The 14,846-nt window shown below is 40.6% G+C and overlaps 1 protein-coding gene across 1 annotated transcript in view; it reads left to right on the top strand.

Annotated features, from left to right (window-relative positions):
• SLIT1 (slit guidance ligand 1) overlaps positions 1–14,310 on the top strand; it is a 247,506-nt gene extending 233,196 nt beyond the window's left edge. Inside the window, exons 29-37 of the mRNA XM_075215910.1 lie at positions 1,147–1,286; positions 2,907–3,000; positions 3,451–3,588; positions 4,519–4,756; positions 7,005–7,135; positions 7,838–7,992; positions 9,175–9,463; positions 10,450–10,661; positions 13,269–14,310. Coding sequence (XP_075072011.1) covers positions 1,147–1,286; positions 2,907–3,000; positions 3,451–3,588; positions 4,519–4,756; positions 7,005–7,135; positions 7,838–7,992; positions 9,175–9,463; positions 10,450–10,661; positions 13,269–13,507 — 1,636 coding nt within the window. The 3' untranslated portion in view covers positions 13,508–14,310. The remainder of the gene's footprint in view (positions 1–1,146; positions 1,287–2,906; positions 3,001–3,450; positions 3,589–4,518; positions 4,757–7,004; positions 7,136–7,837; positions 7,993–9,174; positions 9,464–10,449; positions 10,662–13,268) is intronic.
• Positions 14,311–14,846: the final 536 nt, after the last annotated feature.

Here is a 14,846-nt window from a genome sequence, read left to right as displayed (position 1 = left end):
GTTAAAAAGCATCAACTGTATCACCCAAAAATCTAATATTTCAATAAAGAAAAAAATATTTAAAACAATTATGTATGGGCAGCATGGTGGCTTAGTGGTTAGCACTTCTGCCTTACAGCACTGGGGTCATGAGTTCAATTCCCAACCATGGAATTATCTGTGAGGAGTTTGTATGTTCTCCCCGTGTTTGCGTGGGTTTCCTCCGGGCGCTCCAGTTTCCTCACACACTCCAAAAACATACTAGTAGGTTAATTAGCTACTAACAAATTGACCCTAGTCTGTGTGTGTGTGTCCGTCCGTCTCTGTCTGTCCGTCTGTGTGTGTATGTAAAGGAATTTAGACTGTAAGCTCCAATGGGGCAGGGACTGATGTGAGTGAGTTCTCTGTACAGCGCTGCGGAATTAGTGGCGCAATATAAATAAATGGTGATGATGATGATTTTGTTCTGTTACTAATGACTATACTATTAACAGGTGACATTAACTGAATAGTTTTTCTGTGCATCCTATTGTGACTTTATATTCCACGTGTGTATTGGACATATTCAGTGTATTGTCTGTTAGAACAGAGCGCACCTAGACCCGAAGATGTATCTTTACATCCGCTCCTTGTTGAATGTGAACGCGCGGATCCCAGATTTACCTGCGGTTTTATAAAATCGCACAATACGTTAGTTTTGCATCCCTTCATGAATCAGGCCCAGTATGTTTAATATTTAGCTTCCTTCCTTAAACATAAATCAACTTTAAACACTGCAGTAAGAAGTAATAAATGCTGCCATGTCTATGAATACGATCAGATGGTGATAAACATTATACAGGTATCTCTTCAGGAGAGAACTTCTGCTATATGTGTGTTATGCATTATCCGTACAAAATAGACCAGCGAGTGAAAGCACTTTTGAAATGAGGAAAAGGATAAGGTGCGTTAAAGGGGCTTCCTTTAGTATATAACCATATAGGAAATCACTGCAGGTTTTCATGGCACATTAGATGGCAGCTGAAGGAATTGTAATGCTTTGATAGCCTGCAATGATTTCCTACCCAGTGTCCTTTATAAGTCACAGAGAGGCTGAACGCACTTTGCAGCCGAGTTTTGTTCCACACTCTGCAGTTTGACTCACGCTTGTAACCTCTCACCAATCAGGTGTTCCTGCATGGAGGGTTTTGAAGGTCCCACATGTGCGATAAACAAAGACGAGTGCAAGTACGGCGACTGTGAGAATGGGGGCACCTGCATAGATGGAGTAAACACTTATACGTGTCTCTGTCCAGCACTGTACACAGGTAATTTTTTCTTTTAAAAAAAACAACCAAACATAATTCTTGGATATACCATCAGGTCTACTGTTTGTGCCCAAGGCAATGCAAATTTGCAGTTACTTTCAGATTTGTTTTCCCTGGAAATAGAATAGTGTAGCCGAGTATATTTAGCTTAAGCAGGAAAAAAATAATAAAACCATAAAACAAACAACAACAAAAAACAATAAACAATAATATATAATAAATCAAAGGATATTAAAAATATCTATATGAAAAAAAACATGTCTGTGAAGTATTAGATATCAGTCACATTTATTACAAATATATACCAATTAAAACATAATAAATCATTTGATAACTCTGCAGTATCGCCAGAGATATTTAAAAAATCACAAAATTATCAATAAAAAGACAAATGCTATTAGAAATTCAACAGCTTTACAGTTATGCTCTGGTAAAGACAAACTTTTGGGAGTATTTTGAAACAAATCCCTTCTCACAGTTTTTGTGATTACATGAAGATTTGGAATACAGATATGGCATATGGTATGTTGGGACAATATTCTCCAGCCTGGAATATTGTTTAGGAATCTGTGGGGATTGGTCTGAACCTCTAACTGGATGTATGTGCTGTACATTATATCTGTATTCCAAATTTCTATTTAAGCACAGAAACTGTGAGAAGTGATTTGCTTCAAAATAATCCCAAAAATTAATCTTTAATTATTATTGATAATTTTGGGATTTTCTAAATATTGATAGTGACATCACAGTGTTAGAGAAAAACGTATTAGGTTTTAATTGGTATATATTTGTAATAAATTGCTTTGATATCAGATACTTCACAGATTTGTTTTTTTTTATAGACATATTTTTTATAGCGTTTGATTCATTAGATATTATTGTTTTTTTGTTGTTTTTTTGCAGCATCCAAAGTGCTGTTATATCTCTTCTTTCAGTCTTTGTCTTTGAATTAGGGGAGGCAGCCTCTGGACTGACAGCTGCCTGGTTGCTGCATGCAGTAATTGAGCGCCTATAGGGGGCTTCCTTTGTGTTTGGTATTCTGTTAAAGTATATTTAGCTTGCTTGGTATATCGCAGGATGTGCAACTTTATGGCTCGGCAGCTGTTGTAGAACTATCAGCCCCAGCATGCCCAGCCAGCTAGAGATCCGCAGCTTGCCTACGTCTGAGCACAGATCTGTTTTAAAACCTGCATAATTTAGTAAATTAAACTTTAAACATTGCCTCCATGGTTGTAGTGTTGTAAACGTACTTACATATCAGCTTTATATGATCTAATATTACATTTTACAATACGTTGCCAGATCTGGAGGTGACTGATAATGTATTTACATTTGCCGTTCAGGTGTGTAAGTGATTGCTCTTTGTTATCACCTATTTCGTACTCTGAGACACAAAGGAATTGTAATGTGCATAGGAGAAAATACTTCCACCATGATCATAGCTCTATCTAAATTTTCTTGATTCCTGAAAAGCTCCTGGAAACTTTTATACCTTTGTATCTATGGGAAAGTATTTTACGGTCAGCGATTCTTTAAAGTGCCTCGCTGGCTACCATTTATAAAGAGGGACGTGTTTTTGTGCTCACCTGACCCTGCTGATTTCCATCCCCGGCTCTGTAGGAAAGTACTGCGAGCAGCTGTTGGACTTTTGCTCGGCAGAGCTCAATCCTTGTCATCCCGATTCCAGATGTGTCGTGACAGCAGAGGGTCCAAAGTAAGTGACTTACTAATCACATTCACTTCTCCAGTTTGGATGATATCCACAATAAGACTTCTAAAGATCTGTCTGAAGTCAACGGGACGTTAAATTGTACTTGTGCCTCAGTGATGTCACTAGCACAGTGTTGGCTAACCTGTGACACTCCAGGTGTTGTGAAACTACAAGTCCCAGCATGCTTTGCCAATATATATAGCAGCTTATTGCTGGAAGGGTATGCTGGGACTTGTAGTTTCACAACACCTGGAGTGTCACAGTTTAGCCAACACTGCACTAGGTGCTATTATATTGAATGTTGGAGGCTCCACTGTGTGTAGTTGTCAGGACGGTATTAAGTACATGGAGTTACCAGATGATTATAACACCCTACATAGCTAACATACAATGTATATATAACATAGTCACAGGCCCACCATATGAAAGTGACCTGGGTGTTTCATCTCCTAGATGTGAATGTGCCCCAGGGTTTGTAGGAGATAACTGTAGCCTGAATTACGACGATTGCAAGGATCACCGCTGCCAGAACAGCGCCCAGTGTGTGGACGAGGTGAACGGGTACTCCTGCCACTGCACAGAGGGCTACAGGTAAGAGACAGAATTTGTCCATCTCATGATTTCATTTGCAGCCTGATTGTAGCCCCCTGTTGTTCATTGGTCAGATATGTTTTGCAGCTCATTTAATAATACAGCACTATTTGTATAACTGTCATCGTAACAACCAATCACATGTCTGCCCACATTTTTTAAACTGCTCAATGATTTGACTTTCTGAATCTTATTGGTTGAGATCGGTCACAGCTCAGTTGTGGACATATAGGACCGTTTATTTAATAAGCCTCATTTTCAGTTACGGAATGTTCATACTTGCAGTAAAAGATCTTTGATCATGAACCATTGCTGCGTTTGGCAGATAATCAGTGTTCTGAATACTCAGTGGAAGTATTACAAAGAGACTTAGGGGAGTGTATCAGGCAGTGTTTACTGGACTATTCTCAGCCAAAATCCCATTGACTTAAATCCTCTTACCTTGTAATGAAGCTTAAAGTGGAGTAAAGAAGTGTAACGGTGAAATCTCATTGTGTGATGTCACTCACAGCAGTCATCAGGCTCCTGCGCCAGGTTTTATATTTGTGAATTATTAGCAGTATGAAAGTTACAAAGGATTAGCTAAATATTACCGCGCAACCAAACCTAGAGATTGTGATCTAATTGTAGGTGAACAGGACTGTCTTAGCTTTTCTGGAATCACTCAAAAAATCATTTACAAGTTGCTAGTGCATGCTGCCATATTTCTATATTTCCGCCTCACAAAATGCCAGTACCTCAGTGATATTGCTGGTTCGTAGCGAATTGATAGGTTACATCGTGTACTTCCACTGTTTTGCGGGGGCGACAGGTACCACTGATCTTCCAGGTTGAGTATGTTGTATTCTTAAAACGGTTGTTGACTCATGTCACCCACGTCTCCCTCTCCCCTTTGACTCATGTCACCCACGTCTCCCTCTCCCCTTTCAGTGGGCAGCTCTGCGAGATGCCCCCACAGGCGTCCTCCCTGCCGAGTCCCTGTAAGATGGCGGACTGTCAGAACGGAGCTAACTGCATTGATCTGGGGAGCAGTGCCGTGTGCCAGTGTCTGCCTGGGTTTGGGGGTACCAAGTGCGAGAAGCTCTTGAGTGTGAATTTTGTGGATAGAGACACCTACCTGCAATTCACAGACCTGCAGAACTGGCCTCGGGCAAACATCACACTTCAGGTAGGTGGAAAGAACATATTAATTACAATGTGAATTGTTAGTAAGTTAAACATCCATTTCCATCCGCTTGGGGACCCTGGTGATGTCGTGTCACATTTATCAAACAATATAACTGAAAAACAAGTTAATATAAAATTTGTTTAATGTACGCTAAAATATACACATAGCATATCAATATATTACAGTATTACCTAACGTTATGCTGGCTTTTTGTGTGAATTTAAACAATGTATTACTATATTTTTTTTAAAACAAGAAAAATAAAACATGATACATATATATATGTAAATAGGAAAACCAGATACAATGAATGATGCAGCATTTTAAGCTCTGAAATTGCTACATTCTACAGGTTGTAGAGACTAGCTGATGGGCCTCTGGGCTTCAAATTAGGTCTATTTTGTACCCTGTAGAATGTAAATTTACCTATTAAAGATATATACCATATGGACAAAAGTATTCAGACGCTTGACCATTACATCAGCAGGAATTGTTATGACATTGTATTCAAATACATATACTTTAATATGGAGTTGGTCCCCCTTTTGCAGTGATAGCAGCTTCCACTCTTCTTGGAAGGTTTTCCACAAGATGTTGGAGTGTTTCTGTGGGAATTTGCACCCATTCATTCTGTAGAGCATTTATGAGGTCAGATACTGATGTCGAACGAGAAGGCCTGGCTCACAATCTCCGTTTTATTTTATCCCAAAGGTGTTCGATGGGGTTGAGGTCAGGGCTTTGTGCGGGACAATCAGTTTCTTCCACACCGAACTCATCAAACCATGTCTTTATTGTTCTTGCTTTGTGCACTGGGGCACAGTCATGTTGGAATAGAAAAGGGCCTTCCCCAAACTGTTGCCACAAAGCTGATAGCATAGCATTGTCTAAAATTACTTGGTATGCTGAAGCATTAAGGTTGTCCTTCACTGTAGATGATGGGCCTAGCCCAAACCCTGAAAAAACAGCCCCATACCATTATCCCTCCACCAAATTTCACAGTTAGCATAATGCAGTCAGACAGGTCTCCCGGCATTGGCCAATCCCAGACTCACCCAGGGATGAAATTTCACAAACCGTCTTATTACAAAGCTGGCATCCTATCACAGTACTATGCTTGAAGTCACTGAGCTCTTCAGAACGACCCATTTTATATCACAAATGTTTGCAGATGGAGACTGCATGGCTAGGTGCTTGATTTTATACACCTCTGGCAACGGGTCTGATTGAAACACCTCAATTCTATAATTAACGGATGTGGACAAATATAGTGTACGTCTCAACTTTACCAACAACTTCAGTCCATTCCTTTAACCTGAGTTCCGTAAGACAGGATCACTATCCAATTTGGTCACTTCCATGAGTGGCTAAGTTGGGCGTTGTTCGGCTGTTTGATATTTCGGATGAGTGGTTGGGTCACTAGAGGCTGTCACTGGTCATCCCCCAGCGGCCGTTAGTGGTTGATAATGATCCTGATTTTGATGGGATCATTAATGGGCATCGCTGTCATGTTGGGTCCCGAATTTGGAAAGATATTGCATTGTGATTGGCCAGCGTGATATACGGATTAAAGCAGCATTAAGCTTCAGTCTCTCCTGCTTTCCAGTAGAACAGAGGACAGGGAAGGGTTCTCGCCATGATCTCTTTGTGAGTCCAGGAATGATGGACCCCTGTGTGTACATATAGAAATACAGAGTGTGTGTGGCCTCTCAGGGCCCAAAATCGGTGTCACTACAATACACTTCCCTCCACCTAGTTTGAGATCCAGTTCAGCGAAATGCGTCTGGTACAGTTCGCGGAGACACATCGACGTGATGTTGAGGATGAAATCTCCGCTCATTCTTCCTCGCCTCCCATACAAAAATGAGTGCAAAAAAAATGAGGAGAGATTCCTTACCATAATGGACTGAATGTGTGTTTCGAGAGATGTTCAACGACGGTTGAATCTCCTTCTTAGTGTCTAAGGGGGGGGATTAACAGTTTTACATTTTCTTTAAAATATATTTTAATATCCTTTTGTATAAATCCATATAGTAATAATTAATATTAATAGCAATAGTATAATTTAAAACAAATGAATAATCCGTATGGAAGATCAATCCTATCTTGTGTTCAAGTAATACAAATTGAACCATATTGAAAAAGAAGGAGAATATTTGAAATCACCTGTGGGATTACTTTTGGAGATAACGAGTGTCTGTGGATGATTGGTATTGACTTGTGTATTCCCTCGTCTTCTTAATCGGTGCAGGTCTCAACAGCGGAAGACAACGGGATCCTCTTGTACAACGGCGACCACGACCACATGGCCGTAGAGTTATATCAGGGTCATGTCAGAGTTAGCTACGACCCCGGCAGCTTCCCCAGTTCCGCCATCTACAGGTAATACAGCCAATACGGTTCTCAATCTCTTTATTTCAGGTTCGTCGCTGCTGCAGTTTCAGTCAGTTTATGAAAACTATGAAAATTATTGTACACCTGCATGATGTAGCACATTTTTTGGTGGAAAGTTGTAGGTGAAAGGTATATTTTCCGTTCATTTGTCTGTAATCCCCTTTATAAAATGACCTGTGAATTGAAAAGAGTACAAAGAATTTCTATTCTGAAGGTATCAAGTAACAATCTACATTCTTTGTACACACACGGTGAGAGTTGTATAACTTGGTCAACTGCAATAGATTAATCATTTAGCATTTCTAAGTCTTTTTGCCTAAAATATCAAATGCATAGCGTGCAAAACAAAATAAAATAGAATTGTTGCCCACATGTCACCTTGCCGGGCAGCTCGACGTGCAATAATTTGATACATTTGGAATATGCAGATAAATTAACAAGAATGAGACCCTGATATATCTATTACAGATGTCTGTTTGGAATCCGTTTGTGGTCTGATATTCATACCTTTGTTTAATATGGAAGGACTGCAGCCGGGTCATTGGCAGATGGTGTGCTTACACCATATGCCCAGCATTGTCGCTGCCTAATTTGGAATTAGCAGACCATTCTCAGACTCCCGTAGAGAGTAATTACAGTGTGAATAGAGGTATAATGAGGGTGTTTTACTTGACAGTTTGTCTTTTCCAGTGCAGAGACTATCAATGACGGCCAGTTCCACACAGTCGAGTTGGTTACCTTTGACCAGATGGTTAATCTGTCGATTGACGGTGGAGTCCCCATGACCATGGACAATTTCGGAAAACATTACACCCTTAACAGCGAAGCCCCGTTGTACGTAGGAGGTAAGATTTAGAAACAGACATAGTAATTCTCTATTTTATTCAAAATCATATTTTCTGATTTAAGTTTAGATCATAGATAAATCATTTGTATCTGTTGGGGAACTACAAAGTCCAGCATCCAATGGGCAGCACGATGGCTCAGTGGTTAGCACTTCTGCCTCACAGCACTGAGGTCATGAGATCAATTCCCTACCATGTGTGGAGTTTGTATGTTCTCCCTGTGTTTGCGTGAGTTTCCTCCGGGTGCTTCAATTTCCTCCCACACTCCAAAAAAACATACTGGTAGGTTAATTGGCTGCTATTAAATTGCCCTTAGTCTCTCTTGGTGTGTGTGTGTGTTAGGTAATGTAGACTGTAAGCTCCAATGGGGCAGAGACTGATGTGAGTGAGCTCTCTGTACAGCGCTGCGGAATTAGTGGTGCTATATAAATAGATGATGATGATGATGATGCAACACCTGTATATTATTATAGTTTATGCATATGGTGCCACAAACGTCTGCAGCGCAGTACAGCAGAGACATAGAGCATTGTACCTAAACCATATATTTTGAAACAAAGGCAGAATGCAGAACGTTTTTGAATGCAATAATACTGAGAAGTTAAGCAAAGAACGTAAGACCATAAGCAAGGTACAAGACAAACAGCCTAGTACAGAATGTGCAACAGGCATAGTGCAAGGCCGAGCGAATGGATGAGGTCAGAGCGGCAGTGAGACAAGGCCCTGATTGTTAGAGCTCACAGTCTTATGGCAGGCCGTGCATGCTGGGATTTGTGGTTCCACAGTAGGTGGAGCAAAACAGGTTGCGTATGCCTTGTACACAGGGACTGTTTCCCCAGGTTCTTAAAAACACCGTTTTTAAACAACACTTATAAAGTCAACGAAGATTAAAAGAATATGAAGCCACAGACTTCAATGGAACACTGCCTCCTGTGGCCAAATTAGGTACAAAATTTGCTTAGTTGAGTAACTTAAATAATTTCACAAATACACGATAATCATAGCTTTATTTGTCAAGTAGAATCATATAAAACATACATTATTTTCAGAATTCTACGATAGAATGTCTTGTTTAAATATTTCATATGCCCCTTCCTATCATGTCAGTATATTTGGTACATACAATAGGGGATTATATTATGTATTATTTGTGTTTGTTATACTTTGGTGTCTGTGTTTTAGGCATGCCGGTAGATGTCAACTCTGCCGCTTTCAGGCTATGGCAGATTCTTAATGGGACCAGTTTTCAAGGCTGCATCCGCAATCTGTACATAAACAATGAGCTCCAGGACTTTACGAAGACCCAGATGAAGCCCGGGGTGGTACCGGGATGTGAACCATGCAGAAAGCTGTTCTGTCTCCATGGCATCTGTCAGCCCAACGCTGCCAACGGGCCAGTCTGCCATTGTGAGACGGGGTGGACGGGCCTCCATTGTGACCAGCAGACAAACAATCCTTGCCTCGGACATAAGTACGTACAGTATATATTTTACAGCGTCATTATTAAAACATTGACCTAGAAGAGTGGTATATAACATTCATAACCCTAATAAATGTAATATCTTAAAGTAGACGTCTGTTTAGACCATGGGTCCGTATGGTTCGGGACATACAGCAGCTGCCATCATTGCTTGATGACTGTGCTCATCTTGGTGACTAGTATACAATACTCACCCCATTCTTTGGTGGCTAGTGGACAATACAGTGCACATTCTGGCTCCTGGCTGGGTACTGAACTGCTATAATCCTGCAGCTATTATAGATCTCCGATACCCAATTGGAGTTCAGCGTAGGATAGGAACAGAGCTGTAACCAGCCAATAATTGCAGAAACAGAGCAGCTCTGAAAGCCAGTGGGAGTGGTCACATAGTCTGGACGGCAGAAGACTGAGGCTGGGCAATGGGCCCCTCTAAATAAGGGAGATTGCTGCACCCCAGCCTGCTGCCTGCGCTCCCCTAACCCTGCTCACACTGTATATTTTACATGAAAACTTCTCCAGGCCGTTAGCCCTGGAGAATCATAAAGGCAAGTGCCTAAACCCAGGATGTCACATATGTATTTGTGAATGCTTTTTTGTTTTTATTAGATCATCTTGTGTTGCCTGAAACTGGTTCTTTAAGGCACAATTGTTAATATCAATGTTATCGCTTTGCATTTGAGATCCCGTCTTATAAGCACCAACCGGGCAGAGACCACTTTCTCGTATACAAATCCTGAAGTTATGTTGTATAATTCCAGAACCTTTGCAGGGTTCTGGTATTTATAGGCTTGTCCAGAGCAGCTTCAGCTTGTGTCTATTAAATGTACTATATATACTGTAGTGTTTGTAGAATATGAATATTTTGTGTTGTGATATCCCCACCCACTGTCACACCCTGTGCTTGTTCAGGCTTCTCTGATTCTTGGTAACAGTGTGGACATAATGATCACATGTAACAATGAGCCCTCTCTCTCCAGATGTGTACATGGGACTTGTATGCCCCTGGACGCTCTCACCTACAGTTGCCTGTGCCAAGATGGGTACAAGGGTGCCCTGTGCAACCAGCAAGGAGAACTCTATAATCCCTGCAAGAACCTGCAGTGCCAGCATGGGCGCTGTCAGATCTCGGACGTGGGTGAAGCATACTGTGAGTGTGACAGCGGCTATGTGGGCGACGTCTGTGACCAGGGTGAGTAATGCAAGGTCTTATGGTTCTTTTCTTACAGTTCCCTCTTGCTCCTTGGTTCCCTGGCTGTGCAGACATTGGAGAATATATCTCTACAAGTAGCCGTCACATCTGCCAAGCTAGCCCTTACTCACACAGCAGACAGTCTACATTGCGGAGCTCAGCGTGAGAATAAAGAAGGGGGAACAAGGCCTCAGTGTTGTAGGACTACTGTCACACAGTCTGTGTTCGCAAATGCATCCAGAATGCAAGTGGCATGGAGCTTTCCCATTCATTTCAATAGGCCATTCATTTCAGTGTGTGCTACATGCAAAAACCCATTGAAATGAATGGGAGAAGCTCAGAACATCGAAAAAAAATCATTGGATAAGAACAGGCAGTGTGGCCTCCGCTCAGAATTAGTCTACCAGCACCAGACAGCCTGAGCTGGTTCCCACTAATGCAAGGCGACAACGAGTGTAGGGTTCCTTGCTATAGTGAAAAACAGTCCCAGGGTAAATAGAATGCCCATTCTTCATCCCCAAAGACTATCAGTGGGTGGAGGGTAGAACAGGTGGACTTCCTTGTTTTATCACTCATCAATAGAGATTAATTGAACCTCTACTGAAGTGGGGGAACATAATTACCCGAGATATGCAGCTCTATTCATGTTAATGGTCAATTCATTTCAGTAGGGTTTCTACATTTAGCGTGCAATCCCATTGAAACAAATAGGCCATTGACATGAATGGGGAAAATACAGCAACACATTGGTGTAATGATTCATGTTAACGGTGATGTACACAAGTCATGCTTTGAACTTAATGAAAAGGGATAAGCAGCATCCAAAAAAACTGCACTGCAAATGTTAAGGAATGTATGAGACGTGTAAACGCAAATGGATATTGAATAGACATAGAATAGAGTGGTTTTCATTTACATGTGTTTGCAAAATTTGCACTTAAAATCAGATGAAACAATTAAACGCCAGATGGTAATAGCCCTTACTTAGTATGCTGTTCCTAATATATCCCTGCAGAGGGAAGGGGCTGGGAAGCATGGAGGGGTCGTGAAGAGTGTCAGCTTGTCTGGCGAGCCATTCTGTTTATTCTGTTGAACAATCAGTCACTATAATAACAAGAAATTATGATCACTAATGTGGCAAACATGGTGTATAATATAAACACTTTCAAATATTGGAAATATTTAATATATAATATTAATATATAATATTGAATACACTGGTTAATTTTTAAATGTCTTTAATATATATGTCCTTATTGGTAGAAAAACGTAAGACAATGTATAATTATATAACAGCTGCTTAATTATTGCAGTGATTTAAGGCATGCGATATGTCCAATATCTGGAGGTGTTTCTGTTAATCGCCATTTATATAGTGACCCGTACACAGGAACTTTATAAAGTGTAAGTTTACGAGCCCTCCAAGCATGTTACCAATCAAGTGATAACTATCAGCTGAATAACTGAAACGAGGCAGCGAGGGACCATTCAATTAACTTCACTACACATCTCACGTCTGATTGTTACAGATTAAGGGTTATTCAACTCGAGGAATCACTGACATTTTATTATAGGATATGACCGCTTGCATCCTTAATAAGGCTGGTGTCCCATAGTCCCTGGCACACAGTCAGGGGGGAGTAGGACGTCTGCCCCCCCCCCCCCCCCCCCCGGGCCGGCCCTGTAGTGAGATACCTTGGGCTGGATGACTGGGCTACCTGTATTTTGTTCCTTTAAAATGTCCCTGATAGGCTGCTGAGCCGAGTCTCCGCCCCCCCCCCAGGCTATAATTTAGCAGCCAGCCCCTTGCACACAGTGTTTCCTTGTAGCGCTGGCAGAAGGGTGCATTGAAGTCATAGTTCACAATTTGCCTGAATCCTGGATTTGGTGCATTGTTCTTCTAGATTATTTATAATGTTTTATAATAATCGCTTGTTTTAGAACGCCTTAGTGACAATTCACATCATCCAATCTGCAGTTCAACAGAATAACAGCTAGTTTATATGGGTCATTTTGTGCATTAAAAAATTGCAACCTCACGAACATCAAAAGCTAAAATGCCTGGATCAATTCATGAGGATAGTTCCTGTTATTCGTACACACAGTTCGTAAAAGCAGTGGTGTTAGACGGATTATATTGCGATGTCAGAATCGAATAGCAATAATCGCGACATAAAAGTCTACGCATGTTGCCTGGGAGAACACATTCATTTGGATCAGCAATATACAGATACATTTTAAAATCTTTAAAAACAATAAATGAGGTTTGATTACTAGCCCGCGTATTAAAAAAAAACTTTAGTCCTCTTCTGGAATATACTATGACCTGATTTAATTTTTTGAACTACTAGAATGACTGTTTAGTTTGACTCCTGCTTTGCATAGAGTACGAAGGCAGTTATGTAGGAGCTGTCAGTATTGCCGTTGAATGAACATAAATAATTTCTGGAACAAACGTATAGCTTGATGTATAAATCTAGTTTATAACGCACTGTTTGTGGAGTCATTAAATGTTGTGTCACTGTGAGATCAACTTCAACTAATTGTACTTTCATTACCTTGTTAAATATCCTCACCAATCCACGTGTGGTTGTTTTATTCACACAGAGTCGGAGTGTAGAGGCGAGCCCATCAGGGATTACCACCAGGTGCAGAGAGGATATGCCATTTGCCAATCCACGCGCACGGTGTCCGGGGTAGAGTGCCGCGGCTCCTGCCACAACCAGGGCTGCTGCACGGGATTACGCATGAAGCGCAGGAAGTACACGTTCGAGTGCAGCGACGGATCGTCTTTTGTAGAAGACGTGGAGAAGCCCATCAAGTGCGGTTGTTCCCAGTGTATGTAGGATCTCCAAGGACTGAGTTATTACTAGATCATACCACGCCGGAGAAGAAGGGGGAAAAAAAAAAAAGTGGACAATGGTTTCTGTAAAATTGGACTTTGCTTTCCTTTCAGAGGGGTGAACATCTTAATGTCTGTGGCATTTAAAAAACAAAAATATATGTATAAACCGCACCTAGTACATTGAGAGACACGCACACACATGCCGACTGACTGTATAGTGTTGTAATCTTTGGGAGAGGTATAGAGAAGGTATATATGTAGAGGGTAAGATGTGTAGATAGATTTTTAAAAAATAAAAAACCAAAAAACACAAAAATGTATTTATACACAATGTGGATAGATTTACCAGGAGTACGAAGGAAGCTTTATGTCTATTATTTCTGATTGTTTTGTTGGAGTTAGATGATTTTAATTTTTTTGGGTAACCCTTGTGACAGTATTGCATTTTTTATTATTTTATTTTTCGTATAGCACAGAATGTTCTACAAATATACTTTCCCATTCTTTAACTCCTAGGATGAGATAACCATAAAAAGCAGCAGGGCCGTCGCATCACTTCTTCATAAAGCACTTTCTTTTGTCTGTGAAATACAACTGACTAACGTGGGTTTCATGAATTTAAATATTACTTGTTATGTAGCATAATCAGTTTCTAAAAAAAAAAAACATGGCGGGATTTACTATCGACCAAGAAAACCAGGGTTTCCGATCTACATTACATGTAGGTGGTTCCAAAACACAACTATCCTTCACCAGTCGGTGTGTTAATAGATCATTAAAATGTTATTTTGAATTGTCATAAGACATTTGTATTTTAGAGTTGTGAATTTGTAAACGGTACTTTAGAAATTCATCATAGGACGATTCTGTGATCCTGTGTGGCTTTCTCATCATAATCCAGTCTTTATAATTGGATTTACTTGGTTATGTGCTACTTTCAACAAATAGCCAGCCTACATTCAGCCAGAGTGCTGTAATGTGTTAATTTCTAATTAGTTATCAATTCTGACACTGTACCATCCCATAACACATGATAGGATGCCCAATTTTACATGTAGACAAAGCAAAAGATTGCTCACAAATTTTAGTAACCAGTGAAAATATTGAATGGTTTGGGGCAGTAACTTGCTGGCAGATGTAACAGGGATTACTGAATAGGCCACAAGAGCTTACCATATACGTGTTAATAACTTCTCAGAAATACCCAGTGGGTATTCACGGTGCCGTTACAACAGGTGTCTTAAAGGGCCAAAAAACTTGTGTTGTCCTACGTAAATATTTAATATAGCAGAGTTGGCAATTTGTGGCTTTCTGGGGTTAATTTAAATGTTCCACCATAG

This window comes from Mixophyes fleayi, chromosome 6, assembly GCF_038048845.1.
Source record: "Mixophyes fleayi isolate aMixFle1 chromosome 6, aMixFle1.hap1, whole genome shotgun sequence".
Classification (NCBI taxonomy): Eukaryota; Metazoa; Chordata; class Amphibia; order Anura; family Limnodynastidae; genus Mixophyes; species Mixophyes fleayi.
This window is presented reverse-complemented; position numbering and strand designations above follow the sequence as displayed.